Raw genomic sequence first — 27632 nt, forward strand, 5'->3', positions numbered from 1 at the left:
TCCAGCCCATATAAGACCATGTGGGCTAACATGTACAGGTGTGCCCCTGGTGGAACTCGGGAGCGAAACCAGATGAAACCCATCCTTCCTTTGGTACCCAGGAAACACTCATTCACCACACTTGGGGCACAACTGGACATAAAGAATTGAGGGTTCGATGAAATCACAGCTCTACTTAGTGGACAAACAGTGTAAGCACACTAGCTTGTAGACAAAAAGAATATTCATCCTGATTTGGGCTGATATGGGATATTCTGAAAAGAGCTAGTATATAAGGCTAATTTAGTCGGCAGAATGATAATCGGTTGGGCCCCGTTCTGAACTGGTATAATGACAAAACCCTCCACGGCATTTGGTCAAGTGTCCGTTTTTCACAACCCTGCAACCAGCCCTTGATGTCTCAAATTTACTGTAAAACAATACTGTGTGTTTTTGTCAGTGCCAGAAGGAACCAATTTTATGATTTTCTTTTTTTTCTTTTTCCTAGAGGCCACGGGAATACAAGTGTTTCCAAGTTGTGTGAATAGGTGCTTGTTGGTATTTGTTTTGTTAAACAGCCTCTGATGTCAAGAGTGTTTCAAATATGTAGGACTATTTTCAAATTCTACCTATTTCATCCGATTTGTTAAACAGTCCCAGACAGGGGTGCACAAGTGTTTAATTCAACTAAATTTAATTCAACCCAATTCATTGAGAGATCATCTAAAATATTTGCCTTTTGTTTTTAAATTTAGCGAGAATTTGTGTTCGGGGTAAAGTGAACAGTTTAGTTGGCATGGTTTGAATCAGTCAAAAAATGTAGAAAAAAAAACCCCGAATCGTAATCAGTTTCTTTTATTTTGAAATTAAGAAAAATCAAATGACAGTGAAAACCAACATTTTTCTGACAGCAGTGATTGAGTAAGTCACTTCTGCAATCAGTAATCAAAAATGCAATAATACATGAATTGTAGATTTTGTAACATACCGTAGAAACAACAACAGTGAAAAACACAATTTTTCTGACAGCAGCGATCGAGTAAAAAACTGCCATCAGTTATCAAAAATGCTGATGGAAAATACTGAATTACCCTTCCAGTGAAATACTGTCTACAATTGCAGACATCATTGGCAGTAACATAGCTCACTGTTGATTCACAATTCATTATTTGTAATCATAAAATATAATTTTTTTTTTTTTTTTTTTTTTTAACCAGAATTAAACAAAAGGCTGTCGAGTCTGGGCACCCTTTTCTAAGGGCGATTACGACAAGACAACACAACACGACATGAATATAAAACAAAACAAAGAACAATACCAGTAACCGACTTTGGACTTTCATTCCAGCTCCAAGAGTATTCTTGCCTGTCACGTTCTTACGATTGGGCTCTTTAAAAGCACTGAGACTTCTGTACAATATGTATTGTTCTTTCAGTGAGTAACTCTTTACGAAAAGGCAGTCAAAGTTGTCAAGCGTGCAAAAAAAAGAAAAGACAAAGTAGACCAAGTAGAGTCGAGTGTTAGTGAACATAGCATGCTTGTTCACATTTCATCAGGACACGACATCTAGTTGGCTAATAACAGCGAAGCTAAATGCATCTACTGTATGAATGACAAAGGTATGCAGAGGTGTTCAGATTGCAATTTTGATACTGTTTATAGTTACTGAGCAGAGTAGGGAGGGGATTAAAAGTTGCGTTTCCTTGGGGCGCACCGTTGTAGATTTTCTCCACGGGCATCCTGCTGTTGGCAGGCGGACTCTACTGTGCCACCTGTGGCTTCGATGAGGTCATTGGAAAGTGCACTTTGGGCATCTTGCACATGAAGGTGTTCACTTGGGCGCAAGACATTAGCTTCCATTTTCCAGTCTGAAAGAAAACCATCAGTTTCAGTGGAACGCAAAGGTATTCTTCCAAATGCTCAACTGAGCACCCACCTGCCATAACTGAGCCACGCAGTGCTTGCCGAGGCCGACACGCTGGTAGGGTTCTCCTGCGGCCCAGTGGGTGAAGGTCACCTTGTGGCGGTCCGACCACACAAACATGCCGGGAAGCACCAGGTCATTCAGTCCGGTCCACATATCGCTGGTTTCTGCGGAGGACGGATGAGAACAAAGCTCTCATCTGGTTCTCAGATATTCCACCCATCCGGTCGTTCTACAGAGATTGTTAATTAATCAATCAATCGTTGGGATACGTACCAAACTCTGAGGCACTTTTAACCCACGCCTGCTCCACTTTGGAGCAAATGGACATCAGTTCGGCACCAAAACCACGGCAGACCCGTTGAGCATCATCCCAGTTCTTGACGTCTTCAAAGAATTTGTAGCAGAAACCCGCAAACTCCTCCCAGTCAGGTGCCGAGCATCTGGGCTCTGCAGGCGAGACCCCGTGTGCGTTTTAGTGGTCATGACAGTTGGGGTGACATAAAGAAATGGTTTTTGAACTCACCCCCATCAGCAAACGTATAAGACAAACCCAGTGGGTTGTCCAAACTGCAGATAGGAAAGCGGTAATTAGCTGGTGGCTCTTCATGGAACTTTTCTGTGAAAGTTGGCTACTCACTGTCTGGAGATGATCCCGTTCCCAGTGGAGCCCGTGTAGACTTGCTGTTTGGGAGCTCGCATCACAATACAATCTCCTCCGATGTCGTTCTGAATGACGCCAGCGTGAATAGCAGCCGCGCAGATGTGCGAGTCCTGCATTTACACAAAGTTGCAGTCACAGACGAGAACTCGACTGGTGGGTGAGGTAATCATGTACCTTTGAGTAGACCAATGTTCCAGAGACAAAGTGTTTGTCTTTGGCACACCCAGGTGGACAGTAGAACCTGCAGAAGACACACATGTTGTGAAATTGATGACAGGCGGTCATCGTCATGAAACATTGTGTCAAGTGTGACTCACGTCATCGAATCGGTGAAGTGGAGGCTGTTGAACTGTCTGGCACAGGTCATCGCATCTGTCGGACATAAGGCGGGATCATCGCGTGTTTTGGCCTTGTTGTTTTCGGCAAGCAAAGCAGTAGATTGTGCTGCTCACCGTCATGCGCGCATCCCAAGATGTCAAAGCGGAGGCCAAATTCTGGACGACTCTCCAGCGGCAGGATGCGGACATACTTAGCAAATGCCGGCGTCTCAAGCAGATGAGTTCCACCACCGATGAACTACAAATAGGATGTTTGCTTGTTTGTTGTGACAATTTTGGAGGGTGAGGTTGAGGTCGACTCGATTGTCCCTGCACTCACCTTCCCGCCTGGGTGTTTTGTCCATTCCATTTGTCCATTAACGCTCACCTTCATCTCAAGTTGGATGTCCCAGGAGCGAGTATTATCGCTATCACACCCCTGGGTCACGATCCCCGTCACCTTTCTCATGTAACCGAGGTTTACCTGGATCCAGCTGCCGACGGCTGGAGGGGACAAGACATTAGAACGCTCAGGAGACCACAGTGCCAAGCTGTCATTTTTCTGCGTACGATCTTTTGACGGCTTCCAGCAGGACTCTCCATTGAGGCGGGCTTTTTCTGGGGTGGCGTCTTCCATCGAGGAGGAGGCTTGGAAGAGAGAGTCTGCGAGGCTCCCGTCCGCAATGCCCAGACTGTCAAGACATACTGAGGACGGCCAAAAGTCATTTTCATTTGGAACAGATGCTTAAAGGCCAATTAAAATACAAATCTGGCCATCTATCCTCTTGTGGGACTCCTTGCATTATTTCTTGGGATTGCAGAGCAGAAGATCACGAGACGCAAAGCCCACCTTTGTGTTCACAGCTATAGACCATCTCCAGATATTTGGAGGTGGCAGGGCAGGAATCGTCCTCCAAAAGCTCGATGCGGCATTTTTGCTGGCCGTTGCACATTTTCCTGTAGCGAGGGAGGGTGCCTTCCACTCCGCAATACTCTGCAAGTTACAACACACCACTGAGTCTGAGTGGGCCTGATGAGCATTGATGCACCTGAATGAGTTCAGCAAGACAAAGTCGAACAAAACTAGCACGTTTCTGCATATAGACTCATTCCGGCGTCTGAGCGGTTTGTAAGCTTTGGTTCATTTTCATTATGTTCGACAGCATGCCAAAGTTCTTTGGAGACTTCCAGGAGGAGACCAAGCAAAACACTACTGAATGAGCCTTCAGAGGTAGGTGGATAAATGCCTTAATTGGCGGCATCAAAATGGTGGCTTCTCAGGTCTTACCGTCGTCGTATGAGTCGCTGTCCAGCAAGCAAATGTCGTCACTCCGCCGACCGTAAAAGGCGGACTGGATGCTGATGCGGCCTTGCTTCTGACCCTCACTCTCACACACGAGGTCAGCAGAATGGTTGTCGCAGACAAGGATCTCCTTAAAGCCTGAAAAAGCATTGTCAGGTCATTTTTGCCTAGGATTGTTTGAAGCCACTGTTTAAGACGACTTACCGTCATGAGGCTGGGGAGGTTTTGGCGTGTTTCCTGCGAGAAAACAGCCAAAGATGTGAATCAGCACATTGTGAGAATCGTCTGAGCGTCGTCACGTCTTACCTCTTTTCTTGCAGATGTAACCCGTCTTCTTCCGGCAATCGTCAAACTTCCAGCGGCCGTTGCTTGTGAGGAAGGAAAGACAGGGTGTAGCAGAGAGGTCACCGGGATCATCTGGAAGGAGACCACAGATGTTCGGCTTCGTTCCTCCGCAACTTTGTAGACAATCATCGGTTGGGTTTTCGACCCACCTCCGTCCATGAGGACGTAACGAAATGGGGATCCGTCAGTCCACCCGCTGGCATCTTTCACAATGTTGTTGTTGACGCCCAACCACAAAGAGGGAGAGCTCGGCAGAAAAGTGTACAGACCTTTGGAGGTAAATGGTAAAATGTGCAACAAGATACTAAAACATTCTTGTTGTGATCCACTCGTGACGGCTTCTTACGGGAGGGGAGCAAGAATACACCAACTGCTCATTGGTAGTATCGATGAACATGCACGTGATTTGAATGACTAATTGTTAAAGGTTGTCCGAGGAAACAAATGCAGGTGACGTCTGGAGCTCTGCCCATGTTGGGGGAATTTAACAGCCCTGACGGCAACCTGACGGACGGACGGACAGCCTACCTTGTATGAAGGCCTGCTCGCGTGAGTCGGTGATGCTGAGCAGGTCGCCTCCACGACGGAGGCAGTCGTCTCGCGCCTCCTTCCAGGTCTTGGTGGGCCTGTGTTGAATCAAATAGCAGAAGTCGTCGGAGGGTCGGTCCAGCCACCAGCCGCACTTTCCACTCCAGCCTGCAAGCGAGACTCAAGTCATTTGAGGGCAAACCGGTGACAAGAGACCACGTGTCGACTGCTGGGTGGGACGCCCACCTGCCGGCGGAGGAAGAACAAACTCTTGGACCTTGGCTGCAAGGAAAAGAGAGGAGTCATTAGCACTCTTAGATAGAGGGAGCACATGGAAGTGCAAAGTGAGTGCTCTTCATTTTCGGACCTTTTTTACAAATGAATGGCCGAATATTGGTGCAGGGCCAGTCCTCAACTTGTCCAGTTGGCGACAGTGCACAGCAATCACCACGTCCTGTCGGCCCGTTTGGCACCCACGCAATGTTGCCCTGCGGACGACACGCTGAACATGACTTTGCCGCATTTGGTGTAACTTGCGTGTTTGGTGGAACCTTTGCCATCCCATATGACACCTTCATTCAGGGCAAATGACAACGTTTGTAGACTGCTCTGAATGTTTCATTTACTGTAGGTGTTGCGTCGCTCCACTCAAAGTTGTGCTTGTTCTTCTTGAGTCCCACCCAAGATTGCAATCCTCCTACATCTGGCGCATGAGCTTGAAGATATCAGAGAAGCGAGGAAATTTAGCATAAGAAGAGCATTCAAATTTTGTGAAGTGCTAGATGACGATTGCTGGTATCGTCAGTTGGTCTTGGCGCTCACCGGCCAAGAATTGGCTATCAACCAGTGATTGGACGCTGGCCAGGTGACCGTTCCATTCTCCGCAGAACTTCTCGGCTGCCTCCCAAGTTCGCTTCATCCCTTCAAAGTGATAGCAAGAGTCCCTGTACAGGAAGTCGCCAGTGCCGCAGTAGGAAGCTGAAGCCACCAAAAAAACATGGATTACAAATCCACAACAAGACGTTGCAGGTGTGGAAAAAAAGCCTCGCTGCCACTCACTCTCCACTCGATTGTGGCCGAATGCGTAGTCTTTGTAGGAACACAGCCGTCCGTCCGGGCAGGCTGCAGGGGGACGACGTGATTGCAAGTTTTTCTCCTTTGAGCGTCACCATCACAACGGACGGGCAGACTTACCGTCGAGCGGCCGCTCGCACATGTACGCCAGTGAGGATCCGCACGAGCCATGTCTCCACTTTCCAGGCTGACTCTCTACGTGCACACCTTGGTTGACGTACGCGCAGGATTCATTGTTGGAGCTGTTGAAAAAGGTCGGGAAAAAGGAGACACACATGCGACAAACGTGCCAATTTGGAGGCTTTTCCTCCTGTCTCATCAATACTCTCAAAATTCGCAGATGGGATCCATAATCTCGCTGTGTGTTCCGCCTGACAACAAAAGGACGCAAAGAGGTGACCTTCTTACCTTCTATCTTGACGCGAGTCCCAGTTGGCGTAGGTCGGCGTCACGCCGGTGTCGGACAAAGACAGTCTTTTTTCTCCTGCTTCAAAAAACTGACACCAGGCCACGTCGCAGTTCTGCCGAAACCAATCGCAGGTGACGGTTAGGTACCAGTGGAAAGTCAACGCATTCTACCGCTTTCGTCTCACCAGATTGGAACGTCCGATCCAGAACGGTTTGTCGCCCATTTGCTCCTTCACAAAGCTTTCCTCGTATGACGAGGTGATGGAGACCAGGTCGCCGCCCTCCCAGACGCAGTCGTAACGAGCCCCCAGCCAACCGTTGGTGGTCTCCATCTTCTTGTAGCAGTTGGAGCCAAAGCGTCGCCACCCTTTGGTCCTTTCACATGTCTGAACGACTGAGGAGACATTTGGGGATTACGCACTCAGTTTCAGGCAAATGCGTCATCTGCATCGAAACTCACATGAGACAAAAAATGTGTCCGCTGACACACATTGGGGAGAATTGGCCGAGCATCTCGTCTTACCTCTTCTCTTGCAGACGTAGCCGCGCTTCTTCTCGCAATCGACAACCTCTATGCCGCCCTTGCCACTGAGTAAGGAGTTGCATCGTCGGCCGGGGGGGTCACCAGGGTTACCTGGAGGGAGACCACAGATGCTCAGCGCTCCTTTGTTCCTCCATACATCGGCCAGGTTTTAGCCACCTGCGCCCAAAAGGACGGAACTCGGTGAGGATTCGTCAGACTGCTTGCTGCCGACTTCAACAACGATGTCGCTGGCGTCCAACCACAAAGAGGAACCGCTTGGCAGAAGCCCTTTGGGTCAAAGGTAAATACAGAAGGTTGACTGACGCATCTTACAGAGGCAAGTGCAAAATGCTTAATTAAAACAAAGTGTGGGTGAAGTCTGGGTTGGGTCCTAGTTGGTGGGGGTCACAAGGTTATTTTTGGTCTTTTCTTTGGAATGACAGAAACTCGGCAAAAAGCGCAGCAGACTGTAGACGGCCTACCTCGTATGAAGGTATGTTCGTTCGAGTCGGTGATGGCGAGCAGGTTGCCTCTGAGGCGGGTGCACTTGTCTCGCGCCTCCTTCCAGGTCTTGTTGGCCATGTCGTGGATCAAGTAGCAGAAGTCGTTGGCGGGGTTCTCCCGCCACCAGCCGCACTTTGCACTCTTGCCTGCAAGCGAGACTCGAGTCACTTGAGGCCAAACAAGATTCTGCAAGTGGGCTGCAGGCTGGGACGCCCACCTGATGCTGATGCCGACGCCGGAAGAAGTGGAAGAGAAGCTCTGGCCTTGCCTGCAAGGATGTGAGAGGGGTCAAATATGAGAGAGCAATGAGAAGACAAAGGGCAAATGGGAGGTTGTGACTTTCTGACCTTTTCGACAGATGGATGGACGAAGGCCAGTACAACCCTCAAGCTGAATTTCTCCATTCTCATTCAATTTTGCGCAGTTATCTGAATTTTGAGTAAGGTTCTTTGTGACGTTGTCCTGCAGAGGATACAGCGTGTTTGGCGTTGCAATTGCTCAGATGGCTTCCCGCAAAATTTCCTTCAAAGGCACCTCACTGGTTCAAATCTGTTTTTCTTCTCACCATTCTCATCATTTCCGGAACCAATAGAAATTGTTGCGATATTCCAACCTGAGTTTCAGATTGAAGCTTTCCAAACCCTAAACTGTTAATTTTTATTCTGAAAAACGTTTTCCTGTGAAATGCATGGTGAAATCTTATTGGTTTTTTTTCTCTTATATATCACAATTCTAAGCCATCAAACTAAAGGACTTCTTGTAACAAATTCAAATCTATTTAACAGGAAGACCATTCTTGTCAGATTTCTCCTCTCTATTGAATCAACTGTGCTCTACTAAAATGACAGTTTTTAATGTTTTGCTTTCCAACATGACAGCTTCATGAGTGACAATTTTTTAGACCTGCGTTGCAAATGTGTCACTTACTGTAGATGATCCGTCGAGCCACTCAAATTTGGCTGAGCTTTTCTTGAGTCCCAGCCAAGGTTGAAATCCTTCTCGCACGTGAGCTTAAGGAAAGCAGAACGAGCACTTGTGACGATGTCGTGAAACATGGCGGGACGATTAGTCAGTTTGTCTTGACGCTCACCAGCCAAAAATCGTCTGTCGACCGGTGAGTGGACGCTGGCCAAGAGACCTCTCTTTTCCTTGCAGAAATCTTCAGCCGCTTGCCAAGTTTTAGGCGTCGCCTCAAAGTGATAACAAGAGTCCTTGTACAGGAACTCGTTAGAGTCACAGTAGGAAGCTGAAAGCCAAAATAAACTCATTAGAAAACCACAACGAGACGGAGTAGGTGTAAAACGAAAAAGCAACTCATTAGGAAACGACAACGAGAGGCTGCGGGTGTCAGAAGAAGCGTCGCTCCACTCACTCTCCACTCGACTGTAAGTGTAACCCAAGTCTTTGTAGGAACACGGCCATCCATCTGGGCAGTCTGCAGAAAGACGACATGGTTGCACTTTTCTCCTTTCACGTCAAACGTGCAGACTTACCGTCGGGCGACCGCTCGCACATGTACGCCAATGAGGATCTGCACGAGCCACGTCTCCACTTGCTAGGCTGACTGTCTCCATGCACACCTTGGTTGACGTACGCGCAGGATTCATCGTCGGAGCTGTTGAGAAAAGTCGGAAAAAGCGAGACACATCCGTCAAACGTGCCAATTTGGAGGTTTTGCCCTTTTTTTCTGATGAAAACTCACCCCCAAAAGCAATTTTTAGAAAGCAATTTGAAAATATCACCGTGCATCCCACCTGACCCAAGAGGCAAAGAGGTGATCTTCTCACCTCTGGTCTTGACGCGGGTCCCAGTTGGCGTAGGTCGGCGTCACACTGGTGTAGGACCAAGTCACACTCTTTTCGCCCGCTTTAAAAAACTGACACCAGGTCTCGTTGCAGTTCTGCAGAGTCCAAACTCATTGTCAATGGTGTACCAATAGTGAGCCAACAGCCACTTGCTCGCGGTTCCATCTCAACTACCAGTCGCCAGCCAACAGCAGCCTGCACTTACCAGATTGGAGAGTCCGATCCAGAACGGTTTGTTGCCCATTTGCTCCATCACAAACATTTCCTCGTCTTCAGAGGTGATGGAGACAAGGTCGCCGCCCTCCCAGAGGCAGTTGTGACGAGCCCCCAGCCAACCGTTCGGGGTCTCCATCTTCTTGTAACAGTTTGAGCCGTGAGGACTCCATCCGTTGACTGTGTCACATGTTGGCTCATGATGGGTTAAAGCTGAAGAAACATCAAAATTCCCATGGTCATTTTCCAACCTTTGGTAAAAAGAACTAATTCAGCAAACAAGCAAGAATGCACGCCACCTAATTCAGCCAAATTGCGTCACCTGCATGACTGACAATCCACAATTGACACGACTTACAAAGGACTTGGGCATTTAGGGCTATTAGCCTAAAATAATAGAGTCACAAAAAAAATCAACAAGGCACATTTTTAAACGTGACATTCATTAACCAGCTTCAGGATGCTGAATGATTTCATGGACTGTTGCACATGTCAAAAAACGGAGGAAATTCAGTCCACTTCTGTCATTCTGCCCCTCGGACAGAGAAAAATGTGTTGTTGGTGGTGTTTTTTTTTTTTGCTCATGTGCAGCCCACAGGATGGCGCTACAGGTCAAGAGTCCACATTCAACTTTTTTTATTTTCATTCATCACCAAAATATACGTTTGCAATCTATGCAAAGGAAGACGTCTTTTTTAATACAGCTACAGAACAATTGGAGCTCCCTTTTTTTTTTTCCAGGTAGTTACACAAGAAAGAGCTCATGCCCAGTTGTACATTTGTAACGCATCACTATTCCATCAGCGCAATGGGCTAGCTCGTCAACATTTAAGAGGAAAAAAAAAACATTGAAAAAAAACTGGCTGAAATTATGCTCTCATTTGTTTTTGCTTTTGGCAAAATCTCAGTGGGGAAAAATGCACTACATGCAGCGTATGGGGCGCTGCAACAAAAGGACCTCCAAAGCGACAGGAAAAAAGTTACTTCGAATTGCTATTTTATGCATTTATTTAACAGCTGTCTGTTCACGTGTGATCATTAACAGAGGCGCTGCACTGATAGGCGCCCCTCTGCTCTGTGCCCCTCACCTCCGCCCACACACACGCAGAGGCGCTCCAGAGCAACGGAGCCTTCTCGAGCATGCGAGTATTTTCTAAAGAATTCAGGTGATGGTTTGCACATTTTATCTTGTACAAGTAAATGTTGTCGAATAGAACAATTCCATTTTGTAAATGAGTAGGACTGTACACTTGACCATCAACCCCCGCATCCCTGGTTGTCATAAGGCCACCCCAGCTGATGCAGGGCCCCCCTCGGCCACCCCGATGAAAAAGTGCATTCAACTCAGGACATTGGCAAACATATTCTTCTTAAACAACATCCAAAATATTGGGCCATTAAAATCACCTTTGATCACTCGTGTCAAATGAGCAGGGTTACTCCCCAAAGCACTGGTGGTTCTAGACGGTTTCACCCAGGGGGGTGTCTCCAGAAGCAGGTTGGAGGTTATACACACCCCCACCACACACACACACACCCACACCCACATTTCTGCATTCCCTGCATGTCACATTTTTCTGCATCGCGCATAAATATATTTACATGATACATATCTTAATGCAATTTTCAACTCGGGCTGCTACACATGATTATTTAGCGAATAGAATAGTCACCCATGGTATGGTCACTATACTGCGAGCTGATCTTGCATAACCCTCATTAGCTTACAGGCTGAATTCTTTACGCTATGAAAGTAAAAATAAAGACAAGCATCGTCATGTCATTTTTGTTTTGCATCGTTTGAAGTCACCGTTCAGAGACTTACCATGAAGAGGCTGCTGAGGCTTTGCCGGGATTCCTGGTAGACAAAAGCCAAAGACACGAGTCAGCATGCTGTGAGAATCCACTGAGCGTCGCCACGTCTTACCTCTTTTCTTGCAGATGTAGCCCCTTTTCTTCCTGCAATCGGCAAACTTCCAGCGGCCGTTGCTTGTTAGTAAGGAAAGACAGGATGCTCCAAAGAGGTCACCGGGGTCATCTGTAAGGAGACGACAGATGCTCCGTTCCATTCCTCCGCAACATCGCAGGCAAACATCAATTGGGTTTTGGACACACCTCTGTCCATGAACATGTAACCGAACGGGGATCCGTCAGTCCACTCGCTGCCGTCTTTCATGATCTTGTTGTTGGCCCCCAACCACAGAGAGGGGGCGCTCGACAGAGAAGTGTACAGACCTTTGGAGGTAAATGGTAAAATGAGTTTGAAACATTCTCGTTGGCGCTCTGCTCGCTGATGGCTCGCTGACTGCTCATTGGTGGAACGCACTATCGTATATTCCAGTATATTAGCGGTTGTCCAAGGAAACCAAATGCATGCATGTGAGGTCTGGAGCTCTGCCCATGTTGGGGGAATTCAACAGCCCTGATTGCGACCGGACAGACAGACAGCCTACTTTGTATGAAGGCCTGTTCGCGTGAGTCGGCAATGCTGAGCAGGTCGCCTCCGCGGCGGAGGCAGTCGTCTCGCGCCTTCTGCCACGTCTTGGTGGGCCTGTGCTGGATCAGGTAGCAGAAGTCGTCGGAGGATCGGTCCGGCCACCAGCCGCACTTTGCACTCCAGCCTGCAAGCGAGACTCAAGTCATTTGAGGCCAAACCGGTGACAAGAGACCACGTGTCGACTGCTGGGTGGGACGCCCACCTGCCGGCGGAGGAAGAACAAACTCTTGGACCTTGGCTGCAAGGAAAAGAGAGGAGTCATTAGCACTCTTAGATAGAGGGAGCACATGGAAGTGCAAGGTGAGTGCTCTTCATTTTCGGACCTTTTTTACAAATGAATGGCCGAATATTGGTGCAGGGCCAGTCCTCAACTTGTCCAGTTGGCGACAGTGCACAGCAATCACCACGTCCTGTCGGCCCGTTTGGCACCCACGCAATGTTGCCCTGCGGACGACACGCCGAACATGACTTTGCCGCATTTGGTGTAACTTGCGTGTTTGGTGGAACCTTTGCCCTCCGACATGACACCTTCATTCAGGGCAAATGACAACGTTTGTAGACTGCTCTAAATGTTTCATTTACTGTAGGCGTTGCGTCGCTCCACTCAAAGTTGTTCTTGTTCTTCTTGAGTCCCACCCAAGCTTGCAATCCTCCTACATCTGGCGCATGAGCTTGAAGATATCAGAGAAGCGAGGAAATTTAGCACAAGAAGAGCATTCAAATTTTGTGAAGTGCTAGATGACGATTGCTGGTATCGGCAGTTGGTCTTGGCGCTCACCGGCCAAGAATTGGCTATCAACCAGTGATTGGACGCTGGCCAGGTGACCGTTCCATTCTCTGCAGAACTTCTCGGCTGCCTCCCAAGTTCGCTTCATCCCTTCAAAGTGATAGCAAGAGTCCCTGTACAGGAAGTCGCCAGTGCCGCAGTAGGAAGCTGAAGCCACCAAAAAAACATGGATTACAAATCCACAACAAGACGTTGCAGGTGTGGAAAAAAAAAGCCTCGCTGCCACTCACTCTCCACTCGATTGTAGCCGAATGCGTAGTCTTTGTAGGAACACAGTCGTCCGTCCGGGCAGGCTGCAGGGGGACGACGTGATTGCAAGTTTTTCTCCTTTGAGCGTTAACGTCACAACGGACGGGCAGACTTACCGTCGAGCGGCCGCTCGCACATGTACGCCAATGAGGATCCGCACGAGCCATGTCTCCACTTTCCAGGCTGACTCTCTACGTGCACACCTTGGTTGACGTACGCGCAGGATTCATTGTTGGAGCTGTTGAAAAAGGTCGGGAAAAAGGAGACACACATGCGACAAACGTGCCAATTTGGAGGCTTTTCCTCCTGTCTCATCAATACTCTCAAAATTCGCAGATGGGATCCATAATCTCGCTGTGTGTTCCGCCTGACAACAAAAGGACGCAAAGAGGTGACCTTCTTACCTTCTATCTTGACGCGAGTCCCAGTTGGCGTAGGTCGGCGTCACGCCGGTGTCGGACAAAGACAGTCTTTTTTCTCCTGCTTCAAAAAACTGACACCAGGCCACGTCGCAGTTCTGCCGAAACCAATCGCAGGTGACGGTTAGGTACCAGTGGAAAGTCAACGTATTCTACCGCTTTCGTCTCACCAGATTGGAACGTCCGATCCAGAACGGCTTGTCGCCCATTTGCTCCTTCACAAAGCTTTCCTCGTGTGTCGAGGTGATGGAGACCAGGTCGCCGCCCTCCCAGACGCAGTCGTAACGAGCCCCCAGCCAACCGTTGGTGGTCTCCATCTTCTTGTAGCAGTTGGAGCCAAAGCGTCGCCACCCTTTGGTCCTTTCACATGTCTGAACGACTGAGGAGACATTTGGGGATTACGCACTCAGTTTCAGGCAAATGCGTCATCTGCATCGAAACTCACATGAGACAAAAAATGTGTCCGCTGACACACATTGGGGAGAATTGGCCGAGCATCTCGTCTTACCTCTTCTCTTGCAGACGTAGCCGCGCTTCTTCTCGCAATCGACAACCTCTATGCCGCCCTTGCCACTGAGTAAGGAGTTGCATCGTCGGCCGGGGGGGTCACCAGGGTTACCTGGAGGGAGACCACAGATGCTCAGCGCTCCTTTGTTCCTCCATACATCGGCCAGGTTTTAGCCACCTGCGCCCAAAAGGACGGAACTCGGTGAGGATTCGTCAGACTGCTTGCTGCCGACTTCAACAACGATGTCGCTGGCGTCCAACCACAAAGAGGAACCGCTTGGCAGAAGCCCTTTGGGTCAAAGGTAAATACAGAAGGTTGACTGACGCATCTTACAGAGGCAAGTGCAAAATGCTTAACTAAAACAAAGTGTGGGTGAAGTCTGGGTTGGGTCCTAGTTGGTGGGGGTCACAAGGTTATTTTTGGTCTTTTCTTTGGAATGACAGAAACTCGGCAAAAAGCGCAGCAGACTGTAGACGGCCTACCTCGTATGAAGGTATGTTCGTTCGAGTCGGTGATGGCGAGCAGGTTGCCTCTGAGGCGGGTGCACTTGTCTCGCGCCTCCTTCCAGGTCTTGTTGGCCATGTCGTGGATCAAGTAGCAGAAGTCGTTGGCGGGGTTCTCCCGCCACCAGCCGCACTTTGCACTCTTGCCTGCAAGCGAGACTCGAGTCACTTGAGGCCAAACAAGATTCTGCAAGTGGGCTGCAGGCTGGGACGCCCACCTGATGCTGATGCCGACGCCGGAAGAAGTGGAAGAGAAGCTCTGGCCTTGCCTGCAAGGATGTGAGAGGGGTCAAATATGAGAGAGCAATGAGAAGACAAAGGGCAAATGGGAGGTTGTGACTTTCTGACCTTTTCGACAGATGGATGGACGAAGGCCAGTACAACCCTCAAGCTGAATTTCTCCATTCTCATTCAATTTTGCGCAGTCATCTGAATTTTGAGTAAGGTTCTTTGTGACGTTGTCCTGCAGAGGATACAGCGTGTTTGGCGTTGCAATTCCTCAGATGGCTTCCCGCAAAATTTCCTTCAAAGGCACCTCACTGGTTCAAATCTGTTTTTCTTCTCACCATTCTCATCATTTCCGGAACCAATAGAAATTGTTGCGATATTCCAACCTGAGTTTCAGATTGAAGCTTTCCAAACCCTAAACTGTTAATTTTTATTTTGAAAAACGTTTTCCTGTGAAATGCATGGTGAAATCTTATTGTTTTTTTTCTCTTATATATCACAATTCTAAGCCATCAAACTAAAGGACTTCTTGTAACAAATTCAAATCTATTTAACAGGAAGACCATTCTTGTCAGATTTCTCCTCTCTATTGAATCAACTGCGGTCTACTAAAACGACACTTTTTAATGTTTTGCTTTCCAACATGACAGCTTCATAAGTGACCATTTTTTAGACCCGCGTTGCAAACGTGTCACTTACTGTAGCTGATCCGTCGAGCCACTCAAATTTGGCTGAGCTTTTCTTGAGTCCCAGCCAAGGTTGAAATCCTTTTCGCACGTGAGCTTGAGGAAAGCAGAACGAGCACTTGTGACGATGTTGTGAAACATGGCGGGACGATTGGTCAGTTTGTCTTGACGCTCACCAGCCAAAAATCGTCTGTCGACCGGTGAGTGGACGCTGGCCAAGAGACCTCCCTTTTCCTTGCAGAAATCTTCAGCCGCTTGCCAAGTTCCATTCCTCCCTTCAAAATGGTAACAAGAGTCCTTGTACAGGAACTCGCCAGAGTCGCAGTAGGAAGCTGAAAGCCAAAAGAAACTAATTAGGAAACCACGAGATGGCGCTGGTGTCAAAAGGAGCGTCGCTGCCACTCACTCTCCACTCGACTGTAAGTGTAACCCAAGTCTTTGTAGGAACACGGCCATCCGTCCGGGCAGTCTGCAGAAAGACGACATGGTTGCACTTTTCTCCTTTCACGTCAAACGTGCAGACTTACCGTCGGGCGACCGCTCGCACATGTACGCCAATGAGGATCTGCACGAGCCACGTCTCCACTTGCTAGGCTGACTGTCTCCGTGCACACCTTGGTTGACGTACGCGCAGGATTCATCGTCGGAGCTGTTGAGAAAAGTCGGAAAAAGCGAGACACATCCGACAAACGTGCCAATTTGGAGGTTTTGCCCTTTTTTTCTGATGAAAACTCAGCCCCAAAAGCAATTTTTAGAAAGCAATTTGAAAATATCACCGTGCATCCCACCTGACCCAGGATGCAAAGAGGTGATCTTCTTACCTCTGGTCTTGACGCGGGTCCCAGTTGGCGTAGGTCGGCGTCACACTGGTGTAGGACCAAGTCACACTCTTTTCGCCCGCTTTAAAAAACTGACACCAGGTCTCGTTGCAGTTCTGCAGAGTCCAAACTCATTGTCAATGGTGTACCAATAGTGAGCCAACAGCCACTTGCTCGCGGTTCCATCTCAACTACCAGTCGCCAGCCAACAGCAGCCTGCACTTACCAGATTGGAGAGTCCGATCCAGAACGGTTTGTTGCCCATTTGCTCCATCACAAACATTTCCTCGTCTTCAGAGGTGATGGAGACAAGGTCGCCGCCCTCCCAGAGGCAGTTGTGACGAGCCCCCAGCCAACCGTTCGGGGTCTCCATCTTCTTGTAACAGTTTGAGCCGTGAGGACTCCATCCGTTGACTGTGTCACATGTTGGCTCATGATGGGTTAAAGCTGATGAAACATCAAAGTTCCCATGGTCATTTTTCAACCTTTGATGAAAACCAGATTTCTGCATTCCCTTCACGTCACATTTTTCTGCATCGCGCATAAATATATTTATATAATACATATCTAAGTGAAATTTTCAACTCGGGCTGCTACAGATGATTATTTAGCGAATAGAATAGTCACCCATGGTATAGTCACTATACTGCGAGCTGATCTTGCATAACCCTCATTCGCTTACAGCCTGAATTCTTTACGCTATGAAAGTAAAGTAAAAATAAAGACAAGCATCGTCATGTCATTTTTGTTTTGCATCGTTTGAAGTCACCGTTCAGAGACTTACCATGAAGAGGCTGCTGAGGCTTTGCCGGGATTCCTGGAAGACAAAAGCCAAAGACACGAGTCAGCACGTTGCGAGAATCCACTGAGCGTCGCCACGTCTTACCTCTTTTCTTGCAGATGTAGCCTCTTTTCTTGCGGCAATCGTCAAACTTCCAGCGGCCGTTTCTTGTGAGTAAGGAAAGACAGGATGCACCAGAGAGGTCACCGGGGTCATCTGGAAGGAGACGACAGATGCTCAGCTACATTCCTCTGCAACATCGCAGGCAAACATCGGTTGGGTTTCGGGACACACCTCTGTCCATGAACATGTAACCGAACGGGGATCCGTCAGTCCACTCGCTGCCGTCTTTCGTGATGTCGTTGTTGACGCCCAACCACAGAGAGGGAGCGCTCGACAGAGAAGTGTACAGACCTTTGGAGGTAAATGGTAAAATATGCAACATGAGTTTGAAACATTCTCGTTGGCGCTCTGCTCGCTGATGGCTCGCTGACTGCTCATTGCATGCATGTGAGGTCTGGAGCTCTGCCCATGTTGGGGGAATTCAACAGCCCTGACGGCAACCTGACGGACGGACGGACAGCCTACCTTGTATGACTGTCTGTTCATTTGAGTCGGCGATGCTGAGCAGGTCGCCTCCTCGGAGGAGGCAGTCGTCTCGCGCCTTCTGCCACGTCTTGGTGGGCTTGTGCTGGATCAGGTAGCAGAAGTCGTCGGAGGATCGGTCCAGCCACCAACCGCACTTTGCACTCCAGCCTGCAAGCGAGAGTCAAGTCACCTGAGGGCAAACCGCTAACAAGAGACCACATGTCGACTGCCGGGTGGGGCGCCCACCTGCCGGCGGAGGAAGAACAAACTCTTGGACCATAGCTGCAAGAAAGGAAGAGGGATGGTTATGAGAGAGCATATAAAAGTGCAAGATGATTGGTCGTCATTTTCTGACCTTTTCTACAGATGAATGGCTGACTTTTGGTGCAGGGCCAATCCTCAAGTTGACCAGTCGGCGACAAGGCAGAGCAGCCACCACGCCTTTTCTGCCCGTTTGGCACCCACACAATGTTGCCCTGCCGACGACACGCCAGGTGTGACTTTGGTGCGTTTGGGCTCGCTTCCCACCGCATTTCCTCCAAAATGATGAGTCCTTTTTTCCTCCCACTGATCGATATTTTCTCAACCCTTTCCTACAGTATGACTTGAATTCATTTGACAATTTTCTTCCAGTTAATGCTTCAGCTGATTAACACCTTCAATGTTTATCTCTTTTTGTAACATGGTGATCATTCTTGCCAAAGTCTAACTTTCATTGTTCTGTAGAATTTGGCTTCCGATATGACACCTTCATTCTGAGCAAATGACAACTTTGGTAGACTGCTCCTAACTTTTCCCTCACCGTAGGTGTTGCGTCGCTCCACTCAAAGTTGTCCTTGTTCTTCTTGAGTCCCACCCAGGATTGCACTCCTCCTGCATATGGCGCGTGAGCTTGAGGATATCAAAGGAAGGAAGGAAATTTAGCACAAGAGCAGCATCGTGTCAGACATTGTGAAGCGCTAGGGGACGATAGCTGGCATCGGCAGTTTGTCTTGAAGCTCACCAGCCAAGAATTGGCCCTCAACCAGTGAGTGGACGCTGGCCAGGTGACCGTTCCATTCTCTGCAGAACACCTCGGCAGCCTCCCAAGTTCGCTTCATCCCCTCAAAGTGAAAGCAAGAGTCCCTGTACAGGAAGTCGCCAGTGTCGCAGGAGGAAGCTAAAGCCGCCAAGAAACATAGATTACAAAAGCACAACGGCAGGTGTGGAAAAGAAGCGTCACTGCCACTCACTCTCCGCTCGACTGTAGCTGAATCCGTAGTCTTTGTAGGAACACAGCCGTCCTAACGGGCAGGCTGCAGGGGGACGACGTGATTGCATTTTTTTTCTCCTTTCAGCGTCAACATCAATAGAACGTGCAGACTTACCGTCGAGCGGCCGCTCGCACATGTACGCCAATGAGGATCCGCACGAGCCATGTCTCCATTTTCCAGGCTGACTATCTACGTGCACACCTTGGCGGACGTACGTGCAAGATTCATCGTTGGAGCTGTCGGCAAAAAGCGTGAGAAACGAGACACACATCCGACAGACGGGCTACGTTTTTTTTCTCCATTTTCTGATCAAAAGTATAAAAAGGTGCTTCATGGCATGCTCACACAATTTAAAAAAGGGGTTCCAAAATCTCCCCGTGCATCTTGCCCGACACAGGACCCAAAGAGGTGACCTTCCTACCTTCCGTCTTGACTCGAGGTCCAGTTAGCGTAGGTCGGCGTCATAGCAGTGTCGGACCAAGTCAGCTTCTTTTCTCCCGCTTTAAAAAACTGACACCAGACCTCGTTGCAGTCCTGCCATGGCAAAAACAATACTGGTTGTCACTCAAGTACCAGTAGGAAGCCCACTTGCGCTTCCGTCTCACCAGATTGGAGAGTCCGATCCAGAACGGCTTGTCGCCCATTTGCTCCGTCACAAACTTCTCCTCATCCTCCGAGGTGATGGAGACCAGGTCGCCCCCCTCCCAGACGCAGTCGTAACGAGCCCCCAGCCAACCGTTGGTGGTCTCCATCTTCCTGTAGCAGCTGGAGCCGAAGCCGTGCCACCCATTGGTCATTTCACATGTTTGAATGCCTGAGGGAACATTTTGGGATTACTCTGACGTAATAACGCAATGGTTTTTGTCTTCTTTGCTAGAATAAGTCATTCAGTTTCAGCCAATTGCGTCACCTGCATCACCACTCACATCAGAGCAAAAACTTTACAATTGCCACTCTGGTCCTCTCGGCTGATAACGCAATTTGGGGAAAATCGACCGAGCTTCTCGTCTTACCTCTTCTCCTACAGACGTAGCCGCTCTTCTTCTCACAATCGACAACTTCCATGCCGCCCTTGCCATGAAGTAAGGAGTTGCAGCGTCGGCCGGAGGGATCACCAGGGTTACCTTGAAAGAGACCACAGATGCTCAGCGCTCCTTCGTTCCTTCATACATCGGCCAGGTTTTAGACCCACTTGCGCCCAGAAGGACGGAACTCGGTGAGGATTCGTCAGACTGCTTGCTGCCGACTTCAACATTGGTGTCGCTGGCGTCCAACCACAAAGAGGAACCGCTTCCCCGAACCCCTTTGGGTCAAAGGTAAATAGAGAACACAAGGTTGAAGCATCTTACAGATGCGAGTCCAAAACGCTTAACTAAAATGAAGTGATGGTGATGTCTGGGTTGGGTCCTTGTTGGCGGGGGTCACAAGCTTATTTTTGGTCTATCCTTTGGAATAACAGAAACTCGGCTAAATGTTGACGTGAGTCGGTGGTCTCTCGATGGATTCTTTCATTAAGTACTTCAGCTGCGCCAAAAAGCGAAGCAGACCGAGGACGACCTACCGTGTATGAAGTTGTGGTCCTGTAAATCGGTGATGGCGAGCAGGTTGCCTCTGCGGCGGGCGCACTCGTCTCGCGCCTCCTTCCAGGTCAAGTTGGCCGTGTCGTGGATCAGGTAGCAGAAGTCGTTGGCGGGGTTCTCCCGCCACAAGCCGCACTTTGCACTCTTGCCTGCAAATGAGACTCGAGTCACTCGAGGGCAAACAAGATTCTGCGTGCGGGCTGCAGGTTAGGACGCCCACCTGATGCTGACGCCGGAAGAGGCGGAAGAGAAGCTCTGGCCTTGCCTGCAAGGATGTGAGAGGGGTCAAATATGAGAGAGCAATGAGAAGACAAAGGGCAAATGAGAGGTTGTGACTTTCTGACCTTTTTGACAGATGGATGGACGAGTGGCACTAGTACAACTGTCGATCTGAACTTCTCCAGCACTATCCAATTTTGTGCAGGTACCTAAATATTTATGTTGATGCCACGGGACATCATCCTGCGGACGACAGTGGACATGACTCGAGCGTTTTTGGTGTTGCAGTTGCTCGGATGGCTTCCCGCCACATTCCTTCAAAGTTACTTCATTGATTCAAATCGCTCAACTTCATCTTCACAAGCTCTATCTCACAATAGGAATTGTTGCGATGTTCCAACCTCCTCCAACTTTTAGTTTGTAATCTATATAATCTAGACATGGAGACCATTCTTGTCCGATTTTTCCAGTTTCAATCCGCTTTGTTCTGCAGAAATGACACTTTTCAACGTTATCCTTCTAACGTAACAGCTTCATAAGGGCAAAGTGACAACTTTTTAGACCTCTCTTGCACACATTGTCACTTACCGTAGATGATCCGTCGCGCCACTCAAATTGGCCATTGTTCTTCTTGAGTCCCAGCCAAGGAAACCATGCTATTCGCCGGTGAGCTTGAGGAAAGCAGAACCAGCACTTGTGGTGAAAAATTGCGGGACGATTGCTGGCATGGTCAATTTGTCTTGGCGCTCACCAGCCAAAAACTGTCCGTCAACCTGTGAATGCACGCTGGCCAAGAGACCTCCCTCTTCCTTGCAGAAATCTTCAGCCTCTTGCCAAGTTCCATTCCTCCCCTCAAAATGGTAACAGGAGTCCTTGTACAGGAACTCGCCAGAGTCGCAGTAGGAAGCTGAAAGCCAAAAGAAACTAATTAGAAAACCACCACGACAATGCAGTTTGGGTGTAGAAAGAAGCGTCGCTGCCACTCAACTCTCAACTTGACTGTAGGTGTGACCGAAGTCTTTGTAGGAACATGGCCATCCCTCCGGGCAGTCTGCAAAAAGATGGCACGGTTGCGCTTTTCTCCTTTCAGCGTCATCATCGCAACGGACGTGTGGACTTACCGTCGGGCGACCGCTTGCACATGTACGCCAATGAGGATCCGCACGAGCCATGTCTCCACTTTCCAGGCTGACTCTCTACGTGCACACCTTGGTTAACGTACGCGCAGGTTTCATCGTTGGAGCTGTTGGGAAAAGTCGCGAGTCACACATCTGACGAACAAGCCAATTTGGAGTTTATTTTCCTCTTTCCCGATAAAAAGAAAACAAAAGCTTTTTTATACCTCATCACATCTTTACACATGTTTGGAAAGGGGTTCCAAAATCTCCCCGTGCATCTCGCTTGACACAGGACGCAAAGAGGTGTTCTCCTACCTTCCGCCTTGGCTTGAGGTCCAGCTAGCGTAGGTCGGGCTTACGCCGGTGTCGGACCAAGTCAGCCCCTTTTCTCCCGCTTCAAAAAACTGACACCAGTCCTTGTCGCAGACCTGCCAAAAACAATACTGGTTGTCACTCGAGCACCAGTAGGAAGCCCACTTGCGCTTTCGCCTCACCAGATTGGAGAGTCCGATCCAGAACGGCTTGTCGCCCATTTGCTCCTTCACAAACTTCTCCTCATCCTCTGAAGTGATGGAGACAAGGTCGCCGCCCTCCCAGAGGCAGTCGTGACGAGCCCCCAGCCAACCGTTGGTTGTGTTCATTTTCTTGTAACAGTTTGAGCCGTGAGGACTCCATCCGTTGACTGTGTCACATGCTGCCTCATGATCGGTCGATGCTGATGAAACAGCAAAGTTAGCTTGGTCATTTTTCAACCTTTGGTGAAAATCAGAAATCCAGCAAACAGGCATGAAGTGCATTGCCACCTTTATCAGATCACCAAATGATTCCCGAGCGCGGCACCGCTGCTGCTCACTGCTCCCCTCTCCCCCAGGGGATGGATCAAAATCACACGGGGATGGGTTAAATGCCGAGGACAAATTTCACTGCACCCAGATATGTGTGTGATGATCTTTGGGACTTTAACTTAACTTCAATGATCCATAGTCTTAGTCAAGTTTCACCACACCCAGATGTGTGTGAGACGACGATCATTGGGACTTTTGGGACTTTTATATCAGTTTTTGGCAGATTAAGTCACCTGTATAGCTGACAATCCCCAACTGACAAGACTTAGGTGGGCATTTTAGGGCTATTAGTCTGAAAGAATACTGTCCCAAGAGATAAACAAGGCAATTTCTTTCACCAGTAGTCACAACAGGACCGCTGAAGAATTTTCAAGTGGCGATATCAAGATGTATTTTAATATTGAGGTTTAAGGCAAAAACGTGCATGTATTGCGTTGTGTGTTGTTTTTAACCGTAACGCTTTCCCCGGTAACGAGTTACTTTATTCAGTAATACAATTAATCACTCGACCTCGTTGGCGGGGTTCTCCCGCCACCAGCCGCAATTTGCACTCTTGCTTGCAAGCGAGACTCGAGTCACTTAAGAGCAAACAAAATTCTGCATGTGGGCTGCAGGCTGGGACACCCACCTGATGCTGTTGCTGACGCCGGAAGAGGCGGAAGAGAATCTCTGGCCTTGCCTGCAAGGAGGCGAGAGGGGTCAAATATGAGAGAGCAATGAGAAGACAATGGGCAAATGAGAGGTTGTGACTTTCTGACCTTTTTGACAGATGGATGGACGAACTTCACTACATTTTTCGATCGCAACTTCTCCAGCAGTATTCAATTTTGTGCAGGCACCTGGATAACTATGAGAATGCCACGGGACATCATCCTGCGGACGACAGTGGACATGACTCGAGCGTGTTTGGTGTTGCAGTTGCTCGGATGGCTTCCCACCACCTTCCTTCAAAGTCACTTCATTGATTCAAATCTCTCAAATTAATGTTCACAAGCTCTATCTCACAATAAGAATTGTTGCCATGTTCCGACCCCCTTCCAACTTTCTGATTGGAACTTTTCAATAAAAAATGTCTCCCCGTAAAATGAATGTTGCACTTTGTTTCTACAATTCATGTCACTGTTTTTTCCTTGTAAATTACAATGGTCATCACTCATAAATCTAAGACATTTTTTTACTTGTAACATGACTCAATACAAGTCAAAGTCAAATCTATTTGACAGGACGAACATTCTTGTCAGATTTTTCCTTCTATTTCAATCAACTCTATTCGACTAAAATGGCACTTTTTAACTCTTGCCTTCTAACATGACAGCTTCATTGGGGCAAAGTGACAACTTTTTAGACCTCCCTTGCACACATTGTCACTTACTGTAGATGATCCGTCGCGCCACTCAAATTTGCCATTGTTCTTCTTGAGTCCCAGCCAAGAATAAAGTACTCTTCTCCGGTGAGCTTGAGGAAAGCAGAACAAACACTTGTGATGAAAAACTGCGGGACGATTGCGGGCATGGTCAATTTGCCTTGGTGCTCACCAGCCAAAAACTGTCCGTCAACCTGTGAGTGCACGCTGGCCAAGAGACCTCCCTTTTCCTTGCAGAAATCTTCAGCAGCTTGCCAAGTTCCATTCCTCTCCTCAAAATGGTAACAAGAGTCCTTGTACAGGAACTCGCCAGAGTCGCAGTAGGAAGCTGAAAGCCAAAAGAAACTAATTAGGAAACCACGAGATGGCGCTGGTGTCAAAAGGAGCGTCGCTGCCACTCACTCTCCACTCGACTGTAAGTGTAACCCAAGTCTTTGTAGGAACACGGCCATCCGTCCGGGCAGTCTGCAGAAAGACGGCGTGGTTGCACTTTTCTCCTTTCGAACAGCACGTCAAACGTGCAGACTTACCGTCGGGCGACCGCTCGCACATGTACGCCAATGAGGATCCGCACGAGCCACGTCTCCACTTTCCAGGCTGACTGTGTATGTGCGCACCTTGGTTGACGTACGCGCAGGATTCATTGTCGGAGCTGTTGGGAAAAGGCGTAAAAACCGAGACACACATCAGACAAACGGGCCAATTTGGTGGGGTTTTTTTTCCTCGTTCACGTCCTCGGATAACGTGAATCCCACCTGACACAGGATGCAAAGATGTGATCTTCTTACCTTCCGCCTTGGTTTGAGGTCCAGTTAGCGTAGGTCGGGGTCACACCGGTGTCGGACCAGGTCAGTCTCTTTTGTCCCTCTTCGAATAACTTACAATGGTCCTTGTCGCAGACCTGCCGAAACTAATCCCGTTGTCAATGGCGTACCAAAAGCTCGCCAGCAGTATGCTTCATCGAAAGGATTTGATATTAAATATCCCTTGAAGATTGGGGTCAAACGTTTTGTACTTGAAAAAACAAAACTCGTATGTACTTGAAAAAAGGGAAACTTAAATCTGAAAATAAACGAGCTGATCTTAAAACTAGAAAAACAAAACAACGTAGTAAAACAAAACACTTGTGTGAAAGTGTTTTTGAGTTCGCCTTGGTAATATTTTGGAATAAAGTATTTATTTTCAGGTTTCACCGCAATTCATTTTCATGAATTGAGATCTTTTTTCCAGTTGCATGTATTCAGATTCGCATTATTTTCAGGTTCAACTCTTGTTTTTTCAGATTGGGATCTTTTTTATTCAGGTTCAAATCTTTTTCAGTTGTAATCCCAAATCTGGCGTGGGGCGAGGTGCTCGCTGAGCGGGGCGTGGAATCACAAAGGACAGCTTAAGTGGAAGGCTTAATTGGAACCACTGCCCAGACAGAGAGAGCGCTCTCAGGGAACGTAAGAACTAAAACAAATGGATTTTAAAGGCAAAGTTCAAAACGTTTGACCCCAGTCTACCTCCATACAACAGCCGCTTGCGTTTCCGTCTCACCAGATTGGAGAGTCCGATCCAGAACGGCTTGTCGCCCATTTGCTCCTTCACAAACTTTTCCTCCTCCTCGGAGGTGATGGAGACCAGGTCGCCGCCCTCCCAGAGGCAGTCGTGACGAGCTCCCCGCCAACCGTTGGTTGTGTCTATCTTCTTGTAGCATTTGGAGCCGTGAGAATTCCATCCGTGGTCTGTGTCACATGGCGTATGACGGGTTACACCTGATGAACCATCAAAGTTGCCATGGTCATTTTTCAACTCTTGGTAAAAACCAGAAATTCAGCAAACAAGCAAGAATGCACGCCACCTAACTGTGTCACCTGCATGACTGACAATCCACAATTGACAAGACTTACAAAGGACTTGGGAATTTAGGGCTATTAGCCTGGAATAAGAGTCACAAAAATATCAACAAGGCACATTTTTTCAGAGGATAACCAGTTTCAATATGCTGAATAATTTCAAGAACTGAACGGAGGGGATTCAGTCCAATTCTGTCGTTCTGCAACTCGGAGAAAGAAGTTTTTCTTTTCTTTTTAACTCAAGTTCTGCCCACACGAGGGCGCTACAGGTCTAAAAAACTCCACATCAAACTTTTTTTTTTTCCTTTCTTTTCATCGACTGCCAAAAGATACATTTGCAATAAAGGAAGACGTGTTGACAAGTCACGCCTCTTGTTGTAACATAGCGACAGAACAATGTCCTTCTGCTCTTCACCCCCCCCCCCCCACACACACACACACACACACGTTTCAAAGTTTTTCCCTTTTATTTTTTATTGGAATGAGACAAACTCAATGTGTGGTTGCGAATATTAAAGCCAATAGTGGTCTCCCTATGTGACGCGCGTCAAAGTCAAAGTCTCCTTTATTGTCAATTCCTTCGCATGTCAAGACAAAGAGATCGAAATTACGTTTCCCACTATACCACGGTGACAAGACAGAGTTAGTTTTGTTTGGAGGGATGGACAAATAAAAGTGCAAGGTTAAAATCAAAGTGGATCATATGATATTCTTTTCGTTTCAGTTGGATCAATATTGCACGTCCTATTAGATATAATAGGAGATCTTTACCAAGAGAGATTTGATCACTTGTACTTATCCTTACAATGATGTACGACTTTAATGTAGAACGGACATCTTCATTACTATTAAGTACAAAATTGACTATTTGCTTATTTTCACGACAGTGCATGTGAGGAGAAAAATAGGGCGTCTGCCTTTCAAGGAAAGTGATACTCTGTATACACTGGATACAATGTCCCATTGTGTCTCGCAATCAATCAGCTTGTTAAAAATGTACAACATAAAAAGACAGTTTGCACTCACATGACTCAAGAAAAAACATTGACCCACAAGGTTTACGTGCATAAGAAAAATAGTTAAGTGACGTCAAGAACATCCACTCTAACAACTCAATTTGGGTCAAAGATTGGACCGAATTTAGGTCACAAACCAGACCGAACTGTTTTGCGCAGAACGATCCATTTTTATACAAAACTCCAAAAATGCCAAAACATCCCATAGTAAATTCACCCAGCTTCCTGAGTCGGTCCAGTTTTTAACCCAGCAGCGGATCCGCACTGCAATCCGAACCAAATGCCTCCTTCCAAAGTTATAGTAAGAGTACAACATTCGCAAGTTGAACATTTTCTTCAAAGTACTCACCGGCTGCGCCGCTGTACATCAGCCATACGACGCAAACCAGGTGGACCAGCGCCAGGCGCACGGCCAGCGGGGCCATCATGGTGACGGAAGGCCACCAGAGAGGCTATTGAACGCAGATATCACGATGTGGTGCACACACTAGGTCCGCTCAAAACAGGTAACGGCCGCCGAACGGGCGCTTGCTCCGGTGCTGCTGCTGCTGCTGCTGCTGCTCCTGCTCCTGCTGCTCGGCCCCCACCCACGTGACTCACGCGCCTTCGGAAGAGCGCGTTACCGCGGAGACGCTCTTTACGTGCGCACGTCTTTGGTTGCGGTAACGCGATATTATTTTGGCCACCTTCGCCCAAACTTTTGACACCACTTTTATTCGGGATGAGGAACAGGGGAAGCAAGCAAAAA

At 48.2% G+C, this 27632-nt stretch overlaps 1 protein-coding gene and 1 long non-coding RNA gene across 4 annotated transcripts; one reads left to right on the forward strand and one right to left on the reverse strand.

The window, feature by feature from the left end:
* Window positions 1–818: 818 nt before the first annotated feature.
* LOC148389927 (uncharacterized) lies at window positions 819–27490 on the reverse strand. Of its 3 annotated transcripts, none has more exons than XM_088391645.1 (90): window positions 27234–27490; window positions 25570–25787; window positions 24819–24931; window positions 24561–24682; window positions 24433–24495; window positions 24203–24358; window positions 24040–24122; window positions 23426–23540; window positions 23296–23346; window positions 22317–22537; window positions 22138–22250; window positions 21826–21947; window positions 21693–21755; window positions 21456–21611; window positions 21293–21375; window positions 20830–20947; window positions 20706–20750; window positions 20467–20634; window positions 20098–20208; window positions 19919–20029; window positions 19511–19719; window positions 19327–19439; window positions 19020–19141; window positions 18885–18947; window positions 18656–18811; window positions 18455–18543; window positions 18008–18128; window positions 17899–17934; window positions 17653–17820; window positions 17359–17478; window positions 17170–17280; window positions 17068–17100; window positions 16510–16730; window positions 16287–16399; window positions 15993–16114; window positions 15872–15934; window positions 15642–15797; window positions 15479–15561; window positions 14900–15014; window positions 14770–14820; window positions 14531–14698; window positions 14226–14336; window positions 14049–14159; window positions 13711–13919; window positions 13526–13638; window positions 13238–13359; window positions 13103–13165; window positions 12864–13019; window positions 12668–12756; window positions 12409–12529; window positions 12288–12323; window positions 12042–12209; window positions 11704–11823; window positions 11516–11626; window positions 11414–11446; window positions 9581–9801; window positions 9358–9470; window positions 9064–9185; window positions 8943–9005; window positions 8661–8816; window positions 8498–8580; window positions 7918–8032; window positions 7788–7838; window positions 7549–7716; window positions 7244–7354; window positions 7067–7177; window positions 6729–6937; window positions 6544–6656; window positions 6256–6377; window positions 6121–6183; window positions 5884–6039; window positions 5688–5776; window positions 5429–5549; window positions 5308–5343; window positions 5062–5229; window positions 4683–4802; window positions 4495–4605; window positions 4393–4425; window positions 4174–4326; window positions 3736–3879; window positions 3456–3590; window positions 3226–3389; window positions 3021–3144; window positions 2886–2940; window positions 2743–2809; window positions 2545–2678; window positions 2431–2474; window positions 2181–2354; window positions 1917–2071; window positions 819–1848 (listed from the first exon to the last, which is right to left on the reverse strand). In XM_088391645.1, the coding sequence occupies exons 1-90, from the start codon at window positions 27310–27312 to the stop codon at window positions 1741–1743; spliced, it is 10419 nt and encodes a 3472-aa protein (XP_088247771.1). In that variant the 5' UTR covers window positions 27313–27490; the 3' UTR covers window positions 819–1740. The 3 variants fall into 3 exon arrangements, with proteins under 3 accessions (XP_088247771.1, XP_088247770.1, XP_088247773.1); XM_088391644.1 differs by having other exon boundaries at window positions 24819–24940; XM_088391647.1 differs by lacking the exon at window positions 27234–27490 and adding an exon at window positions 25879–26136 and having other exon boundaries at window positions 24819–24940.
* On the forward strand, window positions 19939–23756 carry LOC148389928 (uncharacterized). Its single transcript, XR_015861632.1, has 2 exons — window positions 19939–20221; window positions 23282–23756. It is a non-coding gene; the product is annotated as an uncharacterized LOC148389928 (long non-coding RNA).
* Window positions 27491–27632: the final 142 nt, after the last annotated feature.

Source organism: Syngnathus floridae, chromosome 12 (genome assembly GCF_059516105.1).
Source record: "Syngnathus floridae isolate MCC-2025c chromosome 12, RoL_Sflo_1.0, whole genome shotgun sequence".
Classification (NCBI taxonomy): domain Eukaryota; kingdom Metazoa; phylum Chordata; class Actinopteri; order Syngnathiformes; family Syngnathidae; genus Syngnathus; species Syngnathus floridae.

Bases quoted from the DNA above. Each gene is read 5' to 3' on its own strand.
- LOC148389927 (XM_088391644.1), bottom strand. From the start codon at position 27,312: ATGATGGCCCCGCTGGCCGTGCGCCTGGCGCTGGTCCACCTGGTTTGC. The intron at 12,324-12,408 runs GTCCGAAAATGA...TTTTCCTTGCAG, and splicing joins GCCATTCATTTGTAAAAAAG to CCAAGGTCCAAGAGTTTGTT. The intron at 3,591-3,735 runs GTGGGCTTTGCG...GGCCGTCCTCAG, and splicing joins CTATAGCTGTGAACACAAAG to TATGTCTTGACAGTCTGGGC.